General features: G+C 36.5%; 4 protein-coding genes across 6 annotated transcripts in view; all 4 read right to left on the bottom strand.

The window, feature by feature from the left end:
• Positions 1-662: 662 nt before the first annotated feature.
• On the bottom strand, positions 663-5,703 carry LOC111405092. Its single transcript, XM_023033812.1, has 2 exons — positions 5,620-5,703; positions 663-3,735 (listed from the first exon to the last, which is right to left on the bottom strand). Exon 2 carries the CDS (start codon positions 2,653-2,655, stop codon positions 1,063-1,065), a length of 1,593 nt encoding a protein of 530 aa, XP_022889580.1. The 5' UTR covers positions 2,656-3,735; positions 5,620-5,703; the 3' UTR covers positions 663-1,062.
• LOC111405094 (PRA1 family protein F2-like) lies at positions 5,552-6,571 on the bottom strand. The gene is made up of 2 exons (XM_023033813.1): positions 5,842-6,571; positions 5,552-5,722 (listed from the first exon to the last, which is right to left on the bottom strand). The coding sequence occupies exons 1-2, from the start codon at positions 6,396-6,398 to the stop codon at positions 5,710-5,712; spliced, it is 570 nt and encodes a 189-aa protein (XP_022889581.1). The 5' UTR covers positions 6,399-6,571; the 3' UTR covers positions 5,552-5,709.
• A 3,398-nt stretch (positions 6,572-9,969) lies between these two features.
• Positions 9,970-21,108, bottom strand: LOC111405095 (protein FLX-like 3). Of its 3 annotated transcripts, XR_002704727.1 has the most exons (7): positions 20,969-21,108; positions 18,676-19,202; positions 18,414-18,559; positions 16,322-16,401; positions 16,027-16,212; positions 10,372-10,382; positions 9,970-10,260 (listed from the first exon to the last, which is right to left on the bottom strand). XR_002704727.1 is itself a non-coding variant. In XM_023033814.1 (5 exons), exons 2-5 carry the CDS (start codon positions 19,200-19,202, stop codon positions 16,129-16,131), a joined length of 837 nt encoding a protein of 278 aa, XP_022889582.1. In that variant the 5' UTR covers positions 20,969-21,108; the 3' UTR covers positions 15,861-16,128. The 3 variants fall into 3 exon arrangements, 1 of the variants encoding a protein (XP_022889582.1); XR_002704726.1 differs by having other exon boundaries at positions 9,970-10,382; XM_023033814.1 differs by lacking the exons at positions 9,970-10,260; positions 10,372-10,382 and having other exon boundaries at positions 15,861-16,212.
• A 2,159-nt stretch (positions 21,109-23,267) lies between these two features.
• Positions 23,268-25,883, bottom strand: part of LOC111405097 — an 11,701-nt gene continuing 9,085 nt past the window's right edge. The window contains 1 exon segment of the mRNA XM_023033817.1: positions 23,268-23,747. Within this exon segment, the coding sequence (XP_022889585.1) occupies positions 23,434-23,747 (314 nt within the window). The 3' untranslated portion in view covers positions 23,268-23,433.

Genomic DNA, 25,883 nt, shown 5'->3' on the forward strand with positions numbered 1-25,883 from the left:
TTTTACAACCATGTCATCCACATAGGCCTCGATGTTCTTCCCTATCAAATCGACGAAGACTTTGTTGATGAGCCTCTGATATGTTGCCCCAGCTAGGGCTGGGCAAATCTCCCGAACCGAACCGACCGAACCCGACGGTTCTTGTCAAATTAAATACCTGAACGGGTATCTGAATTGAGAACCGACGGGTACGGTTCGGTTCTCGGTTCTAGACCTAGAACCAAATAAGAACTGAATCTTTCTAATTTTTTTTTTATATTGAGTAAATCAAATTATTTTAATTTTTTCTAAACAAATTAACGATTTCTAAATCCAAAATTTTGGCCCAATTACCTATTTTATTGCTTCATTTCTTAGCCAAGCAAGATCAAATCCACTAAATAACCCTAAACACCAACACCAAAGTACATAACATTGTCTCGACTCTCGCACTCACTCTCGCAGCCTCACTAATATTCCAAAACCTATACAATTATCGATCGACACTGTGACCTCTGATCGAAACTGTGACCTTTGCCAACCGAAACTTTGATCGTAGCGATCATTTGAACAAGGTAGTTTACTAGTCTCTAACATTCCAAAACTATTGAATGTATCATTAGTTGTATTTATAATGTTGTTATAAATGTTAAAGAAATTAATTATAGTACAGAACCGAACCGAACTAAACCGACTGGAACCGAACCCGAACGATTCCATAATTATATTTGGAGCCGACGGTTTCATTTACTAGATATCCGAAAAGTTCAGTTTGGTTCGGTTCTCTTTAGAACCGAACCGAACCGACCCGCGCCCACCCCTAGCCCCAACGTTTTTCAACCCAAATGACATCACCCTATAGCAATATATGGCTAAATCAGCCATGAATGAAGTCTTCTCTTGGTCTTCTTTGGCCATGAGGATTTGATGATATCCTGAGAATGCATCTAAGAAGCTGTACAACTTATGTCCGAATGTGCTATCCACAAGATTATCGATCCCAGGTAGTGGGTAGCTGTCCTTTAGGCATGCCTTATTCAGATTTGTGAAGTCAATGCAAACCCTCCACTTATCGCTGAGCTTTTACACCAGAACAACATTAGCGAGCCAATCGAGGAATTGGACTTCTCTTATGAACCCCGCTCCTAACAATTTGCCGACTTCTTCCTGAATGATCACACGTCTTTCCGGCGCAAATTGTCTCTTCCTTTGCTTAACAGGTTTGGCCCCTGGGCTGATATTAAGTTTATGGACAGCTACTTCTAGGTCTATCCCTGGCATATCTCCCACATTCCATGCAAAAACATCAATGTTGCGGGACAGACAACCGATGACTTCCTCCCAGAGGTTGGCCTTCAGATCCCCACCAATAGTAACGGCTTTTCCATGCTCGAGCTCGACCACTTCCAATTCTTCAACGGGGGCCAATCTACCCCTTGGCTCGAGCTCGAGGTCTACGAGTTGCATGACGTCAGCACTCATGCCTCGGATGCTTGTAACATAGCACTGTCTAGCCGCCGTTTGATCTCCTCGAACTACTCCGACGCCATGACCTGTCGGGAACTTCATGGTGAGGTGGAAAGTTGACACAATAGCCTGGATCTTGTTCAGTAGGGGTCTTCCTAGAATGATGTTGTAGGCCATTGGGGTGTTAACCACTTGGAATGGTGTGATCTCCGTCACTTGTGTACTACCAGCTCCTAATGTAAGCAGGAGCTCGACGATGCCTTCAGGGATAATGATTCCACCACCAAATCCTTGTAGGGGAGTTTTTACTGCTTTGAGCTGCCTGGGAGAGATTCCCATTTTGGCGAAAGCCTCCTTGGACAGTATGTTCGCAGCACTCCCATTATCAACCAGAATCCTCCTTACTTCGAAGTTAGCCACAACCGCAGAAACGACCAAGGCATCGTCATGAGGATATAATATTCCTTCCAAATCTCTTGCACCAAAAGTGATGTCATTAACTTCATCACTGGATTCTCTTGGGGTATGAGCATGTTGACGGGCATACTGCTTCCGCCCACTACTTGTGTCTCCACCGGATGCTATGCCCCCAATGATAATATTAATGGTTCCAGCAGTGGGTTGAGCACTGCTTCCAGCCCCAGGCTCTTTCCGATTGTCCCGGTCATTCCTTGGCCGTTTATCATGACCAATGTAATTATTTAAAAATCCTCTTTTGATAAGGGCTTCAATTTCTCGCTGTAAAGCATGACAGTCCTCTGTAGTATGCCCATGATCCCGGTGAAATTCACAATACTTGCTCCTATCTCTTGCGTCAGGGGGCGACTTCATCCTTGAAGACCACTTTAATTCTTTCATATCCTTAACCTCCATCAAAATGTTTGTCTTAGAGGTGTTCAACCGAGTGAGAGGTGCTGATGGCGCCTCGTTCCTGCGCTTATCTCGAGGAACCTCGTGCCTGGGGACGGGATCATGTTGCCTTTTTTTCTCGATCTTTTCATGAGAAGGACCGAGTCTCCTTGGATTTAGTGTTTCCTCCATATTGATGTATTTTTCAGCTCGGGTAAGGAGCTCAATCACTGTCTGCGGTGGGGTCTTTGATAAAGACATCTTGAAAGCCTCACATCTTACAATGTAAGTGAGGGCGGAGACAGCTGCTGTGATGTGGAGGTCGGGTATTTGAAACCTTTCCTTGTTGAACCTTGTCATAAATCATCGCAGGGTTTCAGTTGGTCCCTGGCGAAGTTGCATGAGAGAGGCCGCGATCTTCCTGATTCGCTTACTACTTGCAAAGAAGGCTGAGAACTTATCAGCCAAATCTGAGAATGAGGCTATGGAGTTGGGCTCCAATGTCGAGAACCAATCCCTAGTAGCATTAGTCAGCGTTTGTGGAAAGGCTTTGCACATAACCTGATCCGGCGCGACTTGCAAGTTCAGGACATCAATGTATACATTGAGATGATTGATGGGGTCGATCGTCCTATCATACTCTTTAATGCGAGGATACTTGAATCTGTCAGGCAAGGGATATGTCAATATCTCTGGTGTGAATGGAGTGTTAGGGGTGAAGCTTGTTGACCCCCGAGCATTACGTTGCAGGCCAACTGTAATTCCTTCTTGAATGATCCAAGCAATTTCACTAGAATCCATGGCGACCGATCTCGAGCCCGAGGCCATATTATGAATGCCCGATGTTCCAACTCCGCCATTTGCTAGGTTTGGTGGTGTGCTCGAGCATCGGCCATAAAATCGCCATGCTTAGCCTGCGCTGGCAACGGATGTGACTTTCTTTGACTTAACAGTTGCGTGAGCGTGGCCACCTGCTGACGAAGCTCTTCAAAGACTTCGGTTGTAATAATTGCTGGCAGAGGTGTGGGCACTCCCGAGGATTCTTCATGAGGAGCCGGTTGATCTTCGACGGGATGAGGGATGAGAGCGGATGAGCTTGCAGAAGAAAGACCTAATCGCGCGTTAACCATGACTTTTGGTAGCGTTTCCCACAGACGGCGCCAATGATACTACCAAAATTCATACCTGCAGATTTTTCGAGCTTGATGATTCGGATTGATCACGATCGTAGTCTTCCGGTACCTGAAACAAAGGCAACGAGGTGTGTTCTCGTCGCCCCTCCAATGCTTAAGTTAGAAAGGAAATTATATGCATGAGGCTATATGCTGGAAAATAATGAAAAACGTACCTGAATAATGGCTCAATGTTCTGTATTTATAGTAGTAAGCGGCATTCTCCTAGTGGGACTCAACTAATTGGATGTCCTTATCTGTTGGAGTCCTGAATAGTTAAGGAGTTGGTCAAATTCCATAATTATATGTGAGATAGAATCCTTGCAGGAGTCAAATATATGGTTGAGTTAGAGTCCTAATTGCGTAGGAATTCTAAAGGGTCAACAATCGTAAGTTGTGAGGGGAGCATATGCTCGAGGACAAGTATTGCAATATGCGAAGCGCTCGAGGACTCCATAGTTGGAGTTATAAGTTCATCGAAAATAGTCGTCGGGATAATTTTGTGATCGAGCTGCTGGAAATGTCACTATCACGATGTAACTAAGATAAGAGTAGAAAATAAATAACCAAAAAAAGCGACTTATATTTTTTTAACTTCTTATGCGTGTTCTTTTTCACTTAATTGTTTAAATTTCATCACAGGTGCTCAGTATTAAAAATTTATTAGAATTTTTAGTCATGCTATTAAGCTCTCTCATGTAAGTTTTGTTTCATGTGAACCTAATTATTCGTGTTCACATTCCTAACACAGTTATACCTTTTGTAACAACTAGTGAGGCTATCAACACAAGCCACACTCCGATATACCAAAGCACCTAAACAGTATAGCAGCATAAAACGAGCAAGGATCCGAAGTAGATAGAACTCCAAGGCGACAAAGCACCTAAATAGTATACTACACTAGCGGATCCAAGCACGAGCTCGACCGTGCTATAGCCTGTGCCTGGATCCTGAAAATGTCTAATTTTCCTTAATGTATTTTTTTCTTTTTTTCTTAAAGATAAATCCATGAATATTTGTATTGTAGCCTGTGATCAACCTCAAGGCTGGATCCGCCCTTGGTATACTAGCATAAAACGAGGCAAGAATACAAAGTGGATAGCATCCTCATGAAGAAAGTCCCATCACCTGGAACATACACCCGTTGGTTAGAGTCTATGCTTATGCATAAGATGCGGATCTTTTAGACAAATATTTGTCCATACAATTTTATAAATGATGGATGTAACATCTCCACAACGGATGCTAATGTGTCAATTGGAATCCAAAAACATTAAATACCTGCCCACTTATGGAGTGATAGATAGACGTCTATAAAAAGACACTTCTAACTAGCAAACGAAGCCACATGTTCTCCATTTAACGATTCTTCTTCCACCTATTGCTCTATAAATACTTGCACTCTATGCCTGTGTAAGGTAATATAGCTTCACTATTTAAGTAACTACTAGTTACCTCCCACCAATCCCATTGAGATAACATAGAGATTCCGCAATTTTCGCTACCAAAATCATTTGTAACAATTACAATCACTTGATTGTCGAAAGTATTTGTGGTCACAACCATCATCATTGGGAAAGGCCACTAGCAATGACTGTCTGTACCAAGTGTGCAAGGAGAAATAAACATGGAGTTGCTCTTTATTGTCCACGTAAAGGTCCATTTTTCAGAATCAACAAATACTATCAAAGTTACAAGATTGAAATTTAGCCAACCAATTATGGATTGAACTCTCTTTTACTTTTTAATAGATTTCACGTTATTTCGAACACATGCCCTTAATCATAGCAACAACCTGTGTTAATAAAAGATAAGAACTCGGTCCGTTATAAAAAATATTATTTTCTTAAATAAAATTAAATTGAAAACCCACTTTAATAAAGTACTCTCACACATTAGAAGAAAAATGTTCAAAATAAGGTCATGTTTAAGCCATATTTTTAAAAAAAAAATACATTTTTGATTAGTGACTTGATATTATTTCAATCACAAATTTTTTAATAAAATAATATTGCACACAAATTCAAAATTCTTCTTTATTTTTTAACCACACATTTTTTATCGATAAACTATTCAAAAATACATTGAAAGGAAAATAAATGAAGCTCGAACAACCAAATAACGATTACTGATAATGATTGGCCGAACTTACAGAAGAATAAAAAGAAGAACAAACTCGAAAAACCTCCGGCAGCAACCGGATCGAAGCACAAACATTCAATTTTCCTCACGGCAGCGCGAATCAGCAAACACCACTACAGTCCGACCAACAGCGAAGTGAAAACATTAGTGGATCAGAAATCAACACGAGGAGAATAGTCATTGTTCTACCGAAGATCGCGAATAGGAGAATTAAGGAGGGGCAGAGCACTACCTGGAGGCTGGAGGCCACAACAAGCCTCCAGAAGCCTCCGGATCGGTGCACAGATCGTCAGTTTTCCTCACGGCGGCGTGAATCAGAACCACCACTACACCGACCAACAGCGAGGACAAAATATTCGTAGTGGCGCCAGTCAACAGCAGAAGAACGATTGTAATAACCGATAAACCAATCATCACATTTTGATCGGTAATAATTCTGCCGAAGATCACTATCGGCTCGTCGCGGAGGAAGTAGAAGTACAGCCATGCGGCCGTTATCGCCACCAACACGATGAGCGAAATGGGCTGCGATATAAGGGAGAGAAATATAACCAATAGAACCCCGATCGCGTAGTTCATCTGAAAGTAGGCGAAGTTTGTTTTGATCCGAGAAACAGCTTCGTCCGTGGAGGACGGGAGTTTGAAGGCATGGAAGTCGAACATCTCGCGCCATGAGCGGCGCGTGCCGAGACCTTCTTTGATGCGTTCCTTGGCGCGTGTTAGATACTCAGTTCTTGAAGTCGTGGTGGCTGGCGTTGATGATGTCGGAATCGTGCCGTAATTCGTCATCTCCGACAAGTTTGAAGTTTTTGGCTATGGGAAATTTGGAAAGTGTGCAAGATAGAAGATAAAAGGCTTCACGGCTTGGGGGAATTGAATGGCTGGCGGTGTAAACGAGGGAATAAATTATGAATTGTCTGTGTCATATGTTTAGAAATTTGTTGGCCTGCGAGGGCTTTTTTGCCCACCCTTTTGACAGATAGTCACATGGGTGTGAAGTTGGATGGACCCGAGGTGAATTTAGGAGGGTGTACTTAATTGAGACTTTTGAAAACTTTGATGAACTTTTTTTAAGTGATGACTTTTGTGAATTTCGTGGATCTTTTAAAAATTTGTATGGAATTAGTGGAAGTCTTTCGTAAACTTCTATGGATTTTCATTTTAAAATTTTATAGACTTTTATGGAATTTAAAAGACTTTTGAAGACTTTCATTTGAAATATAATTCACATGAATCTGGTGTAAGATTCTCACATACGAGATGTTAGTTCTCATAATTCTCCTTTTCCTTCCCCTTCTTCTTCCCATATAATAAAAAAAAATTAAAAAAATAAAAATTTAAGACTTTAATTAAATAATTAATAATCAAAATTATAAATATATATATGATTCAATATTATTAGTATAGTATACTTTTAAAAATAAATAAAAATTAATATATTTAAATTTAATTATAATTTTTTATAATTTAGGTATTTTTCACAAAAAATGAATGAAAAAAAGAAAAAAGGTTATAAGAATCCAATTTAATTTTTTCAGAGAAAATAGAGATAAATAATAAAAGAGAGAAAGAAAAATAAATGAAATATAATAAATAGAAAAATAAATTTTAATTATACATATTCATAGAAGATTAAAAGAAAGAAAGATTGAAAAAAAAAAGTTTTTTTAGTAAACGTCTCCCAAAATCTCGTGGTTAATGAGAGACAAGGCTTAAAATATTATATGAGTACTTTCTGCTTAAAAATTAGTACGTTAGAGACTTTTATAAAAGTTTTTGGAAGTCATTAAAATTTGAATACCCTAAGACTTATAGAGATTTCTAAAAAGTTTTAATTGAATACACCTTAACTTTTAGAGACTTTTTAAAAGTCTATAAAAGTTTTAATTGAATATACCATGACTTTTAAAGAGTCTTAAAAAGTCTCGATTGAATACCCCTAAACATTTTAAATCTCAAGAAGTCATTAAAAGCCTCAATTGAATACACCCCCCTTAAAATGCAAGAAAATGCTCTACCGACCCCCAAATGTGAGAGTAGGTCAGGAAGGGTGTCAAGACCCTCCCTGGCAGAGCAGCATGGTTCTATGTTTTAATGTGTAAAATAAACCTCCCTTTAATGTTTATGCACTTTAATGGTCCCCCTTTGATTTAATTAATAATTGGACCACATGTTTTCAAAATTTATTTTCAATTACACGTTTTTCAAAAAAATAATTTTATGTGCAAAATTAATCTTTTAACAACGCATTCTTCAACAAAATACCATTCTAAAATGCATTTTAACTAAAAATGAGCCTCAAACAAAGAAGAAGTAAAATAATACATAAAAAAAAAAAAAAAAAAAAAAAAGAAAAAAAAAACAAAAAAAAAAAAAAGTAATCCATCAAAATATGAAATTCAAAACAAAATTTGAACATTTATAAATTTTCTCAAATAGAGGAAAGACGCTCCACCTTTAAAGATCAAAAAAGAAATGACTTTTTATTCGTCCCAAAACTTTTCAAGTGACTTTAATGGATAACAACATAACTTGTCTTGGTAATCTTCAAGTCGTTATTAGTAGATTACAACACAAATTGGTAAGAGGTCACGTTTCTTTTAGAATAGCAAAGTCCAATGAATTAATCTATTTGTACCCGAGTGTTTACAAGGCCCTCACATTAGGAGCGAGACCCGTTCACAATAAATGCGCAGGACCTGCCACCATGTGTGCATGGCCCCCACCCCCAATGTGGGGCGTATAACCAGACAGGTAAATGCCCGGGTACTTATAACAAGAATTAAACTAAATGACCACATTGTTTGACACATCTCTCACAACCGAGATATGGGTCCCGAGTGAATAAAATAATGCCGACCTTCCTATGTGAGTGAATGTGTCTATCGATGTGTCAAGGTTTGTGATCATATAGCATGACCCCTTGTAGCAAATCCCAATTGATTATAACGATTGAATTCTAGAGCGCAGAACTCGGTAAATCAGTTATTGTTATCCTACTACAGTTAGAGTAAAACTTACCACAATTGGGTGAAATATTTTATTTAGATAGTACTATTTTATAATCCAGTGGTGTTTTTAATTGTCTAGAGGGCTAATTTATTTTAGACGAAATCTTCTTCCGAAGAAACAATGGGTACGCGATACCAATGTTAAAAAAAGCTTCTACTTTGAAGAGGAACAAAATTCCTGTCATGTTTCAAACATAGAATGGTTCAATAATCCGAGCAATCTTTATATTCTATCTTTTGATGTTATAAATTGAACTAATTTCAAATGAATGGATGGTATAACATTTGTACCATATTTTATGAACTAGAGAATTACCATTTGACAGTATTATGAATGAACTGAAAGTTTGTTAGATTGATCGACTACATATGTCTCTTATACTGCATATTAAGTACGTGGATGTACTAAAAAATGGATAAGGTAAGGGAATTCTGAGGTCAAATCAATTTTCAAAGTTTTATAAAGCAATCGACACATATTAGAATCGAGGAGACCCAAAAAAAAAAAAAAACAAACAAAAAACAAAAAACCCACACACACACACACTGTGAGAGAACTCACCAAAAATCCATTAACTGACATAAATATGCACGAAGAACAGATCCGGGTAATCAAAATTGATAAATGGAAAGCCTTCGTGATCTTCTCATCTTGTGGTTTGCGGAGATCAGCCGCCACCACTAAACCCAAAATGGTAACTAGGAAATCTATTTGAGTAACAATTGGCAAAACTAAAAATACATAAATCATTTTTATAGCATGACATGCATTCTATTAAATAAAAGATGGTGAAATAGACAAGGCCATAAAATCTCTACCCACCAGCCCTTTTGCAAAGGCGCATGTTTGGCCGAGCTCAAAAGTTAATCAAACCATTTACCTTGACAAACATTATTTTCCAAGTTACTTTTGAGAAGTGTCAACTTATTTTCAAGAAAAGTAACTTTAAGCACAAGCCAACAAGCTCATATATCTGTCATTAAAGAAAGAACAAAAGTAACAAAAAATTTAAAGCAGTTGAGAGCCATTTCCAAGCTTAACGGGAAAATGTTGCCGCTGACTAAAAACTGAAGGAATTTTATGCACAACACGAGATACTGCCCTTGTTTGAGCCACATTTTGATGGGGAAAATGAATTTTTGAATAGTGTATTGATGTGAAATGTGTGGTTAAAAAATAGGAAAAAGTTTTGGATTTGCGTGTAATATTATTTTATTGAAGAATGTGTGGTTGAAATTATGTCAAAACACTGTTGAAGAATTCATTTTTTCCAAAAAAATGGGGATCAAACAAGGGCACTAGTAGCACGTTTGGTATGGAGGATGGATAGCATTTGGATAATACTACAGAAAAAAGAAACTAAAATTTTGATATCACAACACTATTCCACCCTGTCTAATATTGCGTAAAAAACATAACATGTTTAGTTCCCATCACCAGCCTAAACAATTATCATTTTCCCAAGGGTTAACACCTTTCCTACAATCAGATGAAAAAATTTCTATAATTTAACCTTACCCAGATTAGATCACAGGATAAATTGAAGCCCGAGGATAAAAGCTTGACAAAATAAAGCTTCAAATTACCTTTGACCGAGAACCACAATGAACCTTGTACCTTGACATAATCATCTATTTTCCTTTTCGCGTATTATCAAGAAAAATTTTTAGATTCAATATTCAACAAAATAAGAAGCTACCTGAATATTTTTACTTTACCTCGCAATGAAATTTCGGATAAAGGAGCTTACCAGTTCTGCATCTGCAAGAAAAGAAATGGATAACTATATTAGAGAACAAAAAATATATTAATGAAATAAATGGAGTTCTGAAAAGGAGTTAACTAAACTAGTAATTTTGAGTAGTGAGCATAATAAAGTAAACAGAAAAACCAACATACTACAAAATTAAATAATGACTTCTGCCTATGTAGAGATGACCATCTGAAAGACTTGGCAATTCCAGAATCTAGTTCATTAAAATCTCAAAAGACAGCAGCATATTCATCACGTCCAACTACATAAACCATGAAAGTGACATTGTTTGGATCCTCACTTGTATTCCTTGGGCCATCCTCAGAATTATCGGGAATAGTGACCATACAATATACTAAAAAAACTATTCACATCAAATCTTTCACACATCTCAAGAGATGAGCATGAATGGAAGAAGCATAAGTTTATCTTTACCCTTGAAAGGATGCGGCTGCATAACCAAATAAAATCAACCCCCTGACGGATCAAATTCTTAATGATGAAAACGTGCCATATGAGGACATGCAGTTCCCTGATTAACACAACCTATTTGTACTTGACGAAACTCCAATTTCAATCAATGACTGGACGAGATCCAGTTGCCCACATAGAAGATTGTTCCCAGGAAAACTTAGCAGCGATATTAATCAATAATTATCACGTTAAACTGCACAAGCAGCAACCTCAAATTCAAGCACATGGTTTAAAAATAAAGTGAGGACCTGTAGAACAATAATAACTAAGAATCACCCAAATATAATGGAACCATCCCTCCAGAATGCATATAGTAAACCAGCGACTTCAATAGATGTCATTACTCAGAAGAAAGGTCCAAGACCATGCTCAAATTTATCTGATGTCTGAACCGTGGTCACAGCTGAGGTCAAACTTTGCGACAGCTCTGTGAGTTCAATAAATTCACCACCTCAAAGCAAACACTTCCTGGGGGACCGTAACATAGATTCTGCATTATATAAAAATACTGTCATAAAAAAACCCTAAAGCAACTGCTCCTTGTTATTTGACAAGACTGATCTAGATAGCTGCAATTCTTGCATGCACTCCTCGCTACAGTAGACTAACTAAAATATATTCCTGAGCAAATGAGAAAATAAAATTCATGTTCCTGCTTTAATAAGACACCAGATATAACCACATGACGTGTCCTCTCCTTAACTGCATTGGATCATGTCTTAAAGCTAAATATCATCAGATAAAAACAATACTTCAGAATCATCCCTCAACTGAAGATTTTTTTATTTTTTTGGTTATAAGTAATCAAATATTTTATTACACGGATAATACACAAGTGTATTATCAATTTTTACAAAAAAGAAACAACATAAAATTGGACAGCCCGTCTATATGAATAATAGCCTCAACATTAAACCAAGTATACAATGTCGAATTAATCTGTCATTACTCAGAAGAAAGGTCCAAGACCACGCTAAAATTTATCTGATGTCTGAACCGTGGTCACAGCTGAGGTCAAACTTTGCGACAGCTCTGTGAGTTCAATAAATTCACCACCTCAAAGCAAACACTTCCTGGGGGACCGTAACATAGATTCTGCATTATATAAAAATACTGTCATAAAAAAACCCTAAAGCAACTGCTCCTTGTTATTTGACAAGACTGATCTAGATAGCTGCAATTCTTGCATGCACTCCTCGCTACAGTAGACTAACTAAAATATATTCCTGAGCAAATGAGAAAATAAAATTCATGTTCCTGCTTTAATAAGACACCAGATATAACCACATGACGTGTCCTCTCCTTAACTGCATTGGATCATGTCTTAAAGCTAAATATCATCAGATAAAAACAATACTTCAGAATCATCCCTCAACTGAAGAATTTTTTTATTTTTTTTGTTATAAGTAATCAAATATTTTATTACACGAATAATACACAAGTGTATTATCAATTTTTACAAAAAAGAAACAACATAAAATTGGACAGCCCGTCTATATGAATAATAGCCTCAACATTAAACCAAGTATACAATGTCGAATTAATCTGTTCTGTTGTCCATGTATGATCATCAAAACAACGATTATTTCTCCCTCCACACACGTCGGACGATGCATCCTATAATAAGGTCCTAAACAAGGTTGCTATCCTTATTACGGAATTTTCTCCTTCATGCTTTCAATATATCCTCCATACGCCACGAAAACGCCCAATCAATTTGTTGGAAAGCCAAAATATCGTTCCACAAGGAACGAACACAATCACACTGAAGGAACAAGTGATCAATCGTCTTCCCATTCCTCCTATATATATAAAACCACTCCATAACATAAAACCCCTTATTGAGAAGTTATCCACCGTTAGCATCTGTCCCATCACAACTGTCCATAGTAAAAATGCCATCCGAGGGGGGCAATTTACATTGTCATACCATCTTTAAGGGGAATGAGCTCTCCACGGCTCCCAATAAAATCTAAAATAAGTGCCAACTAAGAAAATACCATCCTTTGTCAACCTCCACCTACTATAATTACCCTCTCCTACCTTAATGTGCACCTCATACAAAAAGATCAAAAGTAGTATATAATCATCCAACTCCCAGTTCTGCAGACACCTTCCAAAAACAATGCTCCAACTGAGATTCCCATTATGTATAAGTAAGACTTCATTCACCATAGCAGATGGCATCAAAGCAATATGATACAAAGAAGGAAACCCCACTCTTAACGGCCAGTTTCCACACCAACAATCTTCCAAAAATCCGATATTATTGCCATTCCCCATCACAAACGTCAATCTATCCCAAAAGTCTCTCAACCCTCATCGGATATACCTCTATAAATTCACCCCATAGGAACCACGAACCTCAATTGAGCACCATCACAACGAGAGTGTTAATCATGAAACGTGGCTAGAATAAAGCAAACAGCAGAAGCCAAGTAAGAACACATGCAAGAGGGTTGGTGAATCGAGAAAGCGCAAACTATAAATTCCATCTAAATGAATTATGTTAAGCATGGCGTCTGACTGAAATAAAGCAAAGAACACAATCCTTGACGACAAGAGACGTGTCCCAAATTAGAGCATGCCCAACAGGGTTAACATATGGATAAAGGGCAGGGTGTAATCTACATCTAAATGCACCTAAATACAACAGAGAGTGATAAATTATACCAACCTCCACCTACTATAATTACCCTCTCCTACCTTAATGTGCACCTCATACAAAGAGATCAAAAGTAGTATATAATCATCCAACTCCCAGTTCTGCAGACACCTTCCAAAAACAATGCTCCAACTGAGACTCCCATTATGTATAAGTAAGACTTCATTCACCATAGCAGATGGCATCAAAGCAATATGATACAAAGAAGGAAACCTCACTCTTAACGGCCAGTTTCCACACCAACAATCTTCCAAAAATCCGATATTATTGCCATTCCCCATCACAAACGTCAATCTATCCCAAAAGTCTCTCCACCCTCATCGGATATACCTCCATAAATTCACCCCATAAGAACCACGAACCTCAATTGAGCACCATCACAACGAGAGTGTTAATCATGAAACGTGGCTAGAATAAAGCAAACAGCAGAAGCCAAGTAAGAACACATGCAAGAGGGTTGGTGAATCGAGAAAGCGCAAACTATAAATTCCATCTAAATGAATTATGTTAAGCATGGCGTCTGACTGAAATAAAGCAAAGAACACAATCCTTGACGACAAGAGACGTGTCCCAAATTAGAGCATGCCCAACAGGGTTAACATATGGATAAAGGGCAGGGTGTAATCTACATCTAAATGCACCTAAATACAACAGAGAGTGATAAATTATACACTAGTGAGACATGAAACCCACAAAACAGGAGGAGGATACTTGCCTAGGAGGTTCAGATCAGCCGCGCTGCAATCCACGAAGCTTCTTTTTCGGCACCGAGTGCATTCGTTATGGTGGGAAGGTAGCTTCATCTTACAGAATCTCTGCCACTGTCTTTCCTTCTCTTTGACGCACAAAGCAGCAACTCATTTACCAAAAGGGCGGCTGAAATAACTTAGACTACAGAAAGTATAGCAGAGCAACACAAAAGTGGATATTCAACCAAAAATTTCATTCGAGGATGCAGTGTTGCTGCCATAACCAGAGTCCGAACAGGTGAAAGTACGTCAGTAAAGACACTACAAGTTCTTTGACTAATCATCTAATACTATGTCCAACATTTGTGGCACTCAAATGATTAACCAAAAGAAGATCTATCTATTCCATGTAAAACTCAACCAAGCTTAAACATTTGCCTTCCACCAAACAAACCTAAAACAAAGAATAAAGCCAAATTCCATTTCCCAGCTTTTCAAGCATGGGTAAACAAAGTTTACTCAACAACCCAAATGGACGATATAAACGCATCACTCAATTACCATCATGGTCGTTCGAATACGATAATGCTCAAGATATATCACTTTACCAGGCACGTAAACTTGTAGTTACTAATATTCATGTCTACCTGAAATCATCATTCATCAATAACGACTAATACAGCCTATGAGCACATTCTCTTTCAACCCAAATAGCTTCAGGAACCCCTGACAGAAAAGGGCAAAAAGGACGTGGGCTGCATACTCAAATTTTCACTTTGCTTTTGAAAGAGAGATCAACAATGCCATCCATTCTCCAATGCCACCTCAATTCAATAAGAGTGCATCTAGTCCATGATATGAAGTGTGTGATAAAGAAATTGATTTTATTCAACACGTAGCATATTCACCTATCAAATACTCCAGATTGGAACTAAATAAGATATTCCTATAGGATGATGCCGAGCAGACCCAAGCAACCCAAGAATATAGATGCAAAATAGAGCACTCAATCCAGGAAACTTACCTACAGAAATTTGATCATCACAGAAAAATTTCTTACAGCACAGAACCTAATATAAAATTCCCCATTCACCCAAAGATTAAATAAAGCCGTCAAATAATCAAAATTTGATACTGCTGCTTGTAGTCAATCATTTATGCCTTGTCACCTTGAAATTGAACTAATTTCCAGACAGGAACTACAAAGCACTTTTTGGTCATATCGGGAGAGTCGTCCTGATTCAATAAACTTTCCTAGATTAAGAAGGATGTAACACTATTCAACTCTATTCCAAATATTGTCAATTCATGACCATAACTATATCATATTAAATCACATTAAACTATGATATAGAAAGATGGAGTCATCAAAAGTCTCTGACACGTCTGAAATTATAAATTGCCAGTGAAGAATCAAGTTCACACCATCAAAGACCATAAGGCGCCTCACCATGCTTCATATATTTTCTCAATAACAAATATGATATTTATCCTCACAAAATCCACAAAGCTTTAACAACAGAAGACCATCGATAGTTACCCCCTTGTCACCATGCAACTCAAATATTACCTATCTTTACTTAGCATTCTTCAAAGCTATCCCAACCAACCTGCTCCAGAGAAGGTCACAATGTGCAAAATAATGAAAATGAATGATGTATATATGAATTAGTGAAGCCAGAAAATTATAAGAGTATTAACCCAGTTATAGCATAAAGGAAGACATACAAACTCGTTAATTAAAAGATGCCAATCTTAATCTCTAATAGAGTCGGTAAAGAAAACAACCCATATTTAATTATTAAACTACAGGGTAGTACGCACAAATTCATGAATCACACATTCTTTCGCATTTCCTTCATTTGGAAGCAGAGAAAGAAGACTAGCAAAGTGCGAGCTCATGAAGTTCATAAAGCCATCAATATCTTAGCGGCGAGTCATCCGAGATTTATCAAAGCCTCCCCAAGAAGCAGAACTGGAACCATATAGATTACCCTTGTCAGCAGCGCCCTGAGGAAAGACACAGAAATGTTGATCCATCAAAATAACTTCACCTTACAACATGCGATTAATGACACCTATACAAATATTGGAAGCATCGATATAGTAGAATTCATACCACAGGATTCCGATATCCATCACCATATGGTGTATGGAAGCTGCGGTCGGAGCTGGTAAACTTCATCCTAAGAGGTCCACCTTCAGCACCAAGAACGTAAGAAGTTAGAACACAAGAAAAACAGCAGAATAGCCATAGATAAGTTAAGAATTGCAGTAATGGAAGTTGGAAAGATTTGTTTCTCCATGCTAGCCTCGCTAAATGTAATTTCTACCCTCTTTTTTTATGAAAATATAATCATGCATCGAAAATGGAAAAGAAGTTAGAAAACGGTTGCAAAAAGTTTCAGCCCATCCATATTCTGGAAACAGGTTGCAAAAAATGCAGAGACATGAACATAGTTTCACTTAGGTGCTTAGCACTATAGGCATCACCAAATGAGGCTGGGCAAAATAGGACTGATCACAAACACACTAACGAATTTTTCATGCATCAAAATTCTGAAGTGGATGTTTTCAGAAGACAAGAAAGCCAACAATCACAGATAGGAACCAGCTTGTTTCAAATCTGGGTACTAGCAACCAAATGGACCCAAACTTCAAAACCCTGAATATCAATTGAGTCACCAGCCAAAAACAAATGCAAGAACACTAAATTGTGCAAGTGGCCTAAAATCATCCTATACCTAAATCGAACGCATGATGCTATGAAGGGATAAACAATTTAGCCAATCAACTCATATATTACTTGATTTTATATGGACTAATTTTTTAGCTCCCACCATCCTCTTCTTTTGCTAAACAAGCCAGTAGTAAGTTCATCTCATTCTTGCGTTGTTTCATCACATTTGTACTATTAAATTTAATCTGTATTTTGCAATCAAGCAATAGAACAATTCTTAGGGGCACGAGACCACCTAAACATCTTGCAGAGTTTCTCCCAGCATCTCAATGGTCAGTGATTCTTACAATTTGACCGGAACGAATATTCACAACCATCAGTCATCACCAGTCAAAATGATGTGTGAGCAGACGAGTTGAAGTCGCTAGGTTTAAATGCCTTCTCTTGTCACTTATCAAAGATGTGCTCTCTCACAACTTAAATAGCTAATCATGAACCAATAACTTCTGGCATTTTATCAAAAAGTCTAAGGTAAAGATAGAAACACATAATCTCAAACACTTCGTTAAATTATACACCTTAAGCATTATATTTGGTTGCGATAGCTGACTGAGTCTTGGGTATCTGGTCACTATGTTAAACAAAAAACTATACTACTATTTGTGCTGGCTAACTGCATCTAACAAGTATTAAGCAGCGCAAAGGCATATGGAAAGAATATAAAGAGTTGGCAAGATAAAATGCTTCTCAGAAATCGAAGATTTCCCCAAGCAAGCAATTTGTATTTATTATATGCATAACTTGACAATTTGCAAAATTTTCAACAAATGAGAAGCTACTGTATCAAGGTTAAAAAACTGCATGATAACATGTTCCAACGTTTTATGGAAAGCTTAAGATTCACGTTTGGAACCACTTAGAAATGAAAAGATTCAACCAGTGGTTTTCTACTTATCTTAGAAGAAGCCTACATTCCAGAGCAATTCCGGATAATTTATCCAACATTTCTCAATAGGATACCCAGTCAAAATAAGTATATCATGGATTTGAGGAACCAAAAGTGCCATGTCTGAGAGAAATATCTAAGAGATTCTGCCTGGGTTGCTGCAGTAAAATTCTGAACCGAAAAAGGAGTAATCTTTATGTGAAATAGAAAAAATTCAAGTTCAGGCAAAAGGAATACAAGATCATACCCATAGGTAGGAGATGGCAAAAAAGGCTTCGTATATCCACAAAAAATACTAATGTTTAAAGAAAAGCGAATCTACGATGAAACACTTCAAAGGAGAAATAAGAAATAGATCTTGTTAGTATTGACAATGTGGAGAGAGGAATCGTACATGACTCGTAAATACATGTAAATGGAATCAAACAAGATACTCATGCATGAGCATATGCCTTGAAAAAGGAGAAGAAGAAAATGGCAATTTGACATGATTTCCAGTTAATCTGTGCAATTATAATATCAATTCCTTGGAGGTAAAGAGACCTTAAAAAGAAAAGATGAAGAGGTAAAGATGAAAGCAACAACCTGCGCCCTTTGCTCTACCATCAGAATTAGCAAGATCTGAACGCAGCTTTTCAATTTCACGTGCCATGGTCAGCAAATTCTTCTCCATTGCCTGCCTTTGCTCCATCAGCTCAATCTTCGCATTCTTTTCATATTCAACAGCAGCTCTGCAAATCAAATACAAAACTCAAGCAGATAAGCAGTTGATCCATGCAATCACACAGTAGTTTGTACTCTAGACAATCGCCGTTTCATATTTTAAGCAGGAGAAATAGACACAAACCTAGCACGCAGAAGCTCCTGATGCAGTCCATCAATCTCTGCCCTCAAAAGCGGAATTTGCTGGTTATCAGCCTGCAACTTTGCAAGATCTTGCCTGAGAGTCTGAATCTGCACAGATAAATCCTGCCTAATGGTGCTAAGCCTCTGAATTTCAGCTTTAAGTTGCATGGCCTCATTTTTCAGAGGCTCAGTTGCACGAAGATCGGCTTCCATCTTCAAACCCCTTTTAATAAGCTCCCTTGAATGCACATCTTGCTCAGCACGAATATCAGAAATGGCAAGATTCATGTGACGAAGCTCCTCCTTAGCAGCATTTAATTCTTGCTCCAGAGATACCCGATCTTCTATCAGTCTCCGGTTTTCGCCCAAAAGACGGCGAATTTCAACATGTCGCATTTCAAGCTCTTCCTCTAATAGGGCAGGGTGAGGCATGACACGGGGCAAAGGACCCCGAACAACAGGGGTCCCCTGAGGGTAAACGTGTCGGTGATCTAAAGCTTCACGAGGAATGCGATTTCTTCCAGCCATCTTCATTTACAACACAATTAGAATAAATAAGTGATATAAATAAAACTGAAAACAAAAGGAAATTATCTATGACAAAAAAAGACTAATATAGCAGGCAGGAATTGACAGCGGCATAGTGATGTTACAATGTCTACATTCAAAAGCTGATTGAATTTTTTAAGTGTTGAGTGCAACCCATGTGTAAATAAAAGGAAAAATGCTTAAATGGGAACTGCACTTTGAGATACACTCTTTACAGACTCATTGCAATAATGATGCCCTTTGTATAGAGATAGGAGCCACCTAAATAGCCATCTATTGGTTCAATAAAAGGCCAATACTAGGATGTTTTTGTCAGCTGCATCAATTTGACGTGCCAATAGATCAAAGAATTAAGATTATAGGGAAATCTCAAATGAAATATGAAAAAGAATGCAACCAAACTTGTTCAAGATGTGACTTGATTTTATGAGGTTGAGGAAATGAGAACACTTGAACAAATTACAACAAGAATCTTGACATCTTTGACTTCCCACGTGACATTGCTATTACTGTAAGTAATTCATGCAACCCTACACTTAGCCTAACCTGTATCACTCCAATTTCAGATTATTACTTGTACAGTATGTTAAAGGCACGTTGTATAACTTTTATGGACACCAGTCTCCAGGTGTTGTGTATGAACCTTTTGAAGCACAAACTAATCCTAAATGTGAACATCATCGCACATGACAAGGTATGAATTTGTTTTTCCTTGCAAATGAGATCAATTAAGCTCAAGATTAATATTTTGTACCTGGACCTTCAAACTATCCCATCCACCGCCCAGGAATTTAGTTAGTTAATACAATTCTTGGTTGAAGAATAAAAATATTTGAAATGCCTATGAATCATTGCACAAAAAGAAGAATCTAAATAACCATTTCATAATGAGTAAATCTAGGAAATCAGATACAGGCACGCAATCTGAGCTTCTTTTATTCCACCAAGTAATTCACTACTCAACAGCCTCAATTGCAAGAACGATCAATTCTTTTTTACAGTTTAAGGGAACATAAAGGAAAAAAGATTGCCCAATTTATTACGCGTGACACATGGAGATAACATAGCCGAAAGCAACATAACTTGATTAGATAAAAAGAAAAGCACATCATTAATTAACACTGATAACATGACTCAAGACAACATAGTTTAATTGGACTAAAAAACCATTAATTATCATAACATTAATAACTAGCCCAAAAAAATAGCTATAAACATAAAACCTAGCATAACCATGACAAGCATCCTAAAATTGACTTAATTATTTAGAACAAACAGATCCAATCATTTAACAAGTGAGACTAGTTAACAGGCATGTCCATACACACAGCACTCAAAGGGAAAGAGCAAAAATTAAACAGCTAGTTTTCACAAATTAATCCAAAATCTAAGAAACAAATCGTTTCTGCTTGCCAAAATCATTAAAAAAAAAAAACATAATTCAGATTTCTGATCAACGCGTAAAATAAATAAAATATAATTATACAAGAATTTAAATCCAAATTCTTGTTAAATCACAGTAAATACTAAAATAAAATTACAACCCAGATAATTTTAGATGATTAATTCCCAAGCATCTGGAAGAGTTGATATTTCAAAATTAATTTCAACTGAAAACATGAGAATTTCGAGAAAACGGCAGGAATATTTTCCTCTTTCGTGAAAAAAGAAACAAAACAATTTCGAAACCTAGTTTTTAGAACAATTTAAATTCGATTACTAGATACTGGAACGGTAATTCGAACCTCTGAAGAAATATTTTATGCTTCCCGGGAGAACGGGGAGAATGAGAATTGAAGAACGGTGGCGTTAGGTTTATAGCCCTGGAGTTTTTAAACTTGTTTTTTACTCATTTTTCCCGACCTAAAAAGAGCCGAAAATGGAAAAAATTATAATAATAATAATAACAAGTTAATGGAGAATGTGATTAAAATTTTTTGAATCTATGTGAAATATTAAAGGAAGAGGGAGAAAAATATATTTTAATTTTATCTAGACTGACGTTAAACCCTAATTATGTTAGATAACATTACTCTTGTACTATTGGAGTGTTTTTGGTCCCAAATAATATTTACCTTTTATATATATCTATATTTTGTTGGTATAAAAAATCGACAATATTTTTCGATTCAAGATTTTGTTTAAAGTTGTAAATAAAATTTGTTTTGTTCAATCTTTGTACCAAGCCACCATCCAACATTTTATTCACCATAACATGGCCAACCAACTCGAGTAGCAAGGGTGGAGATGGGAATACAAGTGGTAGTCATAGCAAGGGTGTTGGATGGAAGTGATTGACGATGAGAGTGGTGGCGATTGCCTGATTGGTCTAAACGCTTAAGAATGAACAAGGAAGCGATTAAGTTGTAAATTACATTGGGCAACTTACAAAAATACCCTTAAAATTTGAAGTGTTTTGAAAAATCATATGAAAAGATTTTTTGAAGTAAAAAATATTGTCTAAAATAAAAAAAGTGACACAATGTTACTTTTTTATGAAACATTGTCACTTTTTCTTTTTTTAAATGACTCAAACTCCAACAAAGCGACAAAAAAAAAGTGACACAAACACTCAAAAAGAGATACAAACTAAAAAAAAAAGTGACAATGATAAAAAAATAAAAAAAATTCATTTGTACAGCACTACTAAACATGTTCTTAACATAATCCACACATCTAGGACAATCCAACATATTGATTATATTAGAAAAATATAACATATTACGTCACTTTTTTATCTTCTTAAAAAAGTGACAAATATTAAAAAAAGTGACAAAAACTTAAAAGGTGACAAAAAAAACTCAAAAAAGTGACAAAATCCATAAAAGTGACACAGATTCTTGCAAAACTACCACTGAGTAGTCCACAACTATTTAGGTATATCATATTAAAAAAGATTTCTCAACATTCATATACTGGAACCAACAAAATATATAAGCCTTAATCACAAAAAATGGAGTTCCCACACAAGGACGAAAACAACCAGTAAACCTGTCCCAAAACCAAGAATAATCTCCAGATATCACTTCAAAATATGTACCCTAAATCACCAAGAAATAAGGGATTCTCGCATGAATGAAGAGAGAGAGAAGTCTGTCTGCTTTCCAAAAAAATTTCAAAAATAACGTCCAGCCAAAGACTCAAACGAGATTTATATATGGAAGAATCTAGCATCAGATTGGACGAATCCATCTTTTGTTAGTGTTTTGCATTTCCGAGCAAGTTAAGCTAGAAGGTTCGATAAGTTGAGCGCAAAGCCCAGCTTTAGCTAGTCGGAGGTTCGAGGCGTTGGCGAAGTCTTTGGTTGAGGAGAGGAAGACGCTACTGCACAGCGCCACCATTATCGCCACCTGAACAGCGGAGGGCTCCACAATCTGCAACAGGGGTTTGTTTCTCTAGGTTCTTTGATTCAGGGGTTTCAGATTTTGGGGTTTTACTTGTGGATTTTGAACGTATTAATTACGGTAATAATAGTTTCAAATTAGTTTGAAGGCATTAATCAAATGTTTAATCTTTTTACCGTATTGCACCTAATTTTTCCAATTACATTCCTAACAAGATAGTCCAATTTTAGCCAAGCACAAAGATTTTGGCCAAGCAAATTACATTCCTAGCATTATTCATTCATATACGAAACTAATAATCAAGAACTTTCATGATGTCTCCCAAGGCAATATCCAACATTATAACTACCAGAGATCTACATAAAAGTTAACAATCATAATACATTTAAGGCTAACAATATAGTACTAATAATATTAAGGACCGTATAACATAACTTTTACTATTGCTTTTACTTCCTATAAAAAAACTCTTAAAAGAAGTTACTTTAACTTTTATTTGAAAATTAATTTTTAAGGGAACTTTATATTCCGAAAATACTTTTAGAGGAAGTCTCATTAGATCTAACTCCCTCTAAAATCTCTTCTAATTAAAAGAAGCACTTTCATTAAATTATTCAAACAGGTCCAAAAGCAATTTTTGGATAACAAAAGCTCCTTTTGACTTTTCGAGAGTCATGTCAAACAAGCCGTAAGAAAGAAATAGAAGTTAAATTTTAGTTTATTTTATTGTCTAAGTCATGTAATGTGCTTCTTAGACTTTGGAAAATAAGATGCAAACTTGGTCACTGATTTCTTTTCATAAAGAAAAGGAAAGGAACAAATTCAGATTTCATTTTGAGTTCTAATTCTGTCAACTGCTATACAAATCACAAGCTTGGAATGGACTTGGCTCGAATGAACTGTTTGAGAATGGCTTTCTCTTCATCGATGCGTTTTTTCTCTTCGGGATCTTTTGGCTTCACTTTCCTCTTCTCGTCTAATATCCATTTGAATAATTCACGCTGCTGATTCTCTGGTATTGGCGCACGTAACTTTGCAGGCTCCATGACTAGTGGTGGAGTAGGTGACTTCTCAGTAACTGTAGCACTAGCGGAACTTGAGACAGGAGTGGTAGGAACATCCTGGGACTCGGTTTCTTCGGTACCCACATCTTTCTTCTTCGTCCTCATGAAAAAGTAAGCTACATGAAATACAATCGTAAGTCATTAATTCTACAAGGGAGAAAAAGTGGTTCATTAAGTGTCACATTACAATGAAACAGAGTTCAAAGCAATGAATTCCATAAAGGGAAATTAGCAGAGGTATCTAACATCAAAAGCCATGAGAATTATATGTGATATACATACCTAACGACGGCTAAAGCCAAATATCAGAAAACAGAAGAAATATCGTTGCTTAAAATGAAGTGATGAATAGGCAGAAAATGCATCGTTCAGGAACTATAGCTATAGAGGACAAGAAAATAGTGAATAGTGTATAGAAGAGGCTCAACAAAAAATGTCGTCAGCGAGTAAAGTTGGATATATTACTTGCAACAGGGTAAAATGTCAAAATAAACCCGTATCATATGCGAGTTTCGACACTGAATTGCATAAGAATGAATAGGGAAGACTAGACTGCACGTATCTGGTAACCTGAAATGTATACTGTTTGTAGGCTTGAGTCTTTTATTTTCTGAAATACTGAATCTCTTTCTTTCCGTTCCCACATTTAAAATTGAAAAAGAAATGAATAACTCAGTTTAACGAAATTAAATTTTGAACCTAGGTATCACATTCTTGAAGAATCTTTCAGAGAGAGAAATAACAAACAAACATCATTTCAAATGGTTTTCAAACATAATAGCAAAAACAACTTCCTAATTTAATTCTTCTCAAAAAACCTCAAAGAAACTAGAAAAGACAATGATTGTTCTAGAAATAGATAATTATTTAAAAAGAGAATAGTAATATAAGAAACATAGTAGGATGCTAATAAAACATAAGTATGGACAAGAAAATAGTGAATAGTGTATAGAAGAGGCTCGACAAAAATTGTTGTCAGCGAGTAGAGTTCGATATATTACTTGCAACAGGGTAAAATGTCAAAATAAACCCATATCATATGCGAGTTTCGACATTGAATTGCATAAGAATGAATAGGAAAGACTAGACCACACGTAACTGGTAACCTGAAATGTACATTGTTTGTAGGCTTGAGTCTTTTATTTTCTGAAATACTGAATCTCTTTCTTTCCGTTCCCACATTTAAAATTGAAAAAAAAAAATGAATAACTCAGTCTAACGAAATTAAATTTTGAACCTAGGTATCACATTCTTGAAGAGTCTTTCAGAGAGAGAAATAACAAACAAACATCATTTCAAGTGGTTTTCAAACATAATAGCAAAAACAACTTCCTAATTTTATTCTTCTCAAAAACCTCAGAGAAACTAGAAAAGACAATGATTGTTCTAGAAATAGATAATTATTTAAAAAGATAATATTAATACAAGAAACATAGTAGGATGCTAATAAAACACAAGTACACCGAGCGTACCCCAAAAGCCACCACAAAAGTTTTCAATCCAATTTGCAAAAAGAAGAGAAATGAGAAACCTCAAAGGGCAATGATATAAACAATAAGACGAGTAGAATGGAAAAAGAGCCGCGGGGTGGGTTTGATTGCGAGCATGGAATTTAAATGGAAAAAAATTCTAGGCAATTCATTATTTACATGGAAATAGTCAATTAAATATGTTTAATTGATTTTATTTTTGCCCTAGAAAATGTTATAATTGTCCATTTTTTATTGGTGTGTAGATGGAGGAGAGAGTGGATCGATGAGAGAGAAAGAGGGAGTGTATTACCTGGAACATAAAAACCTACTCTTGAAAAAAAAATACTTTCGTTGTTTCCAAGAAAAATATGGCCACATAATCAATTGAAAAGAATATCAATCAAACAGCATAAAAGTAGGAATTTTGGTGAAAAATAACATTTTTCATGAAAAATATTGGTAATCAAACGCACTCTAAAAAAAGTATGATGGAAAAAGAACAGTGCACTGAAGTAGGGTTTAGTTTCAAAGATGTTCTAGTATCCTTTGTCACTGCATTAGTTGTTTTCCTGCTTGAATTAGACTACGTGAAACCCTTTGCATTTTATTACTTAGAATTGATAATTAAATCTCTCTCCTCCAATTTCTGCTGCCCTCTCTCTGAATCCTCTCCCTTTTCTTTCTCCCCTCTCTTCCTCTCTCTCTCTCTCTTCTCTTCTTCTTCTCTCTCACTCCCCTTCTACAAATCTTCTACGAGCTTGCATTGTCGATTAGGTAGTC

The sequence above is a fragment of the Olea europaea genome, chromosome 12 (assembly GCF_002742605.1).
Source record: "Olea europaea var. sylvestris chromosome 12, O_europaea_v1, whole genome shotgun sequence".
Taxonomy (NCBI): Eukaryota; Viridiplantae; Streptophyta; class Magnoliopsida; order Lamiales; family Oleaceae; genus Olea; species Olea europaea.

Coding starts and splice junctions, on each gene's coding strand:
- LOC111405092 (XM_023033812.1), bottom strand. CDS start 2,655: ATGACAAGGTTCAACAAGGAAAGGTTTCAAATACCCGACCTCCACATC.
- LOC111405094 (XM_023033813.1), bottom strand. CDS start 6,398: ATGACGAATTACGGCACGATTCCGACATCATCAACGCCAGCCACCACG.
- LOC111405095 (XM_023033814.1), bottom strand. CDS start 19,202: ATGGCTGGAAGAAATCGCATTCCTCGTGAAGCTTTAGATCACCGACAC. Junction 18,560..18,675: donor CAGGAGCTTCTGCGTGCTAG/GTTTGTGTCTAT, acceptor TTTGATTTGCAG/AGCTGCTGTTGAATATGAAA. Junction 16,402..18,413: donor TGGTAGAGCAAAGGGCGCAG/GTTGTTGCTTTC, acceptor TTGGTGCTGAAG/GTGGACCTCTTAGGATGAAG.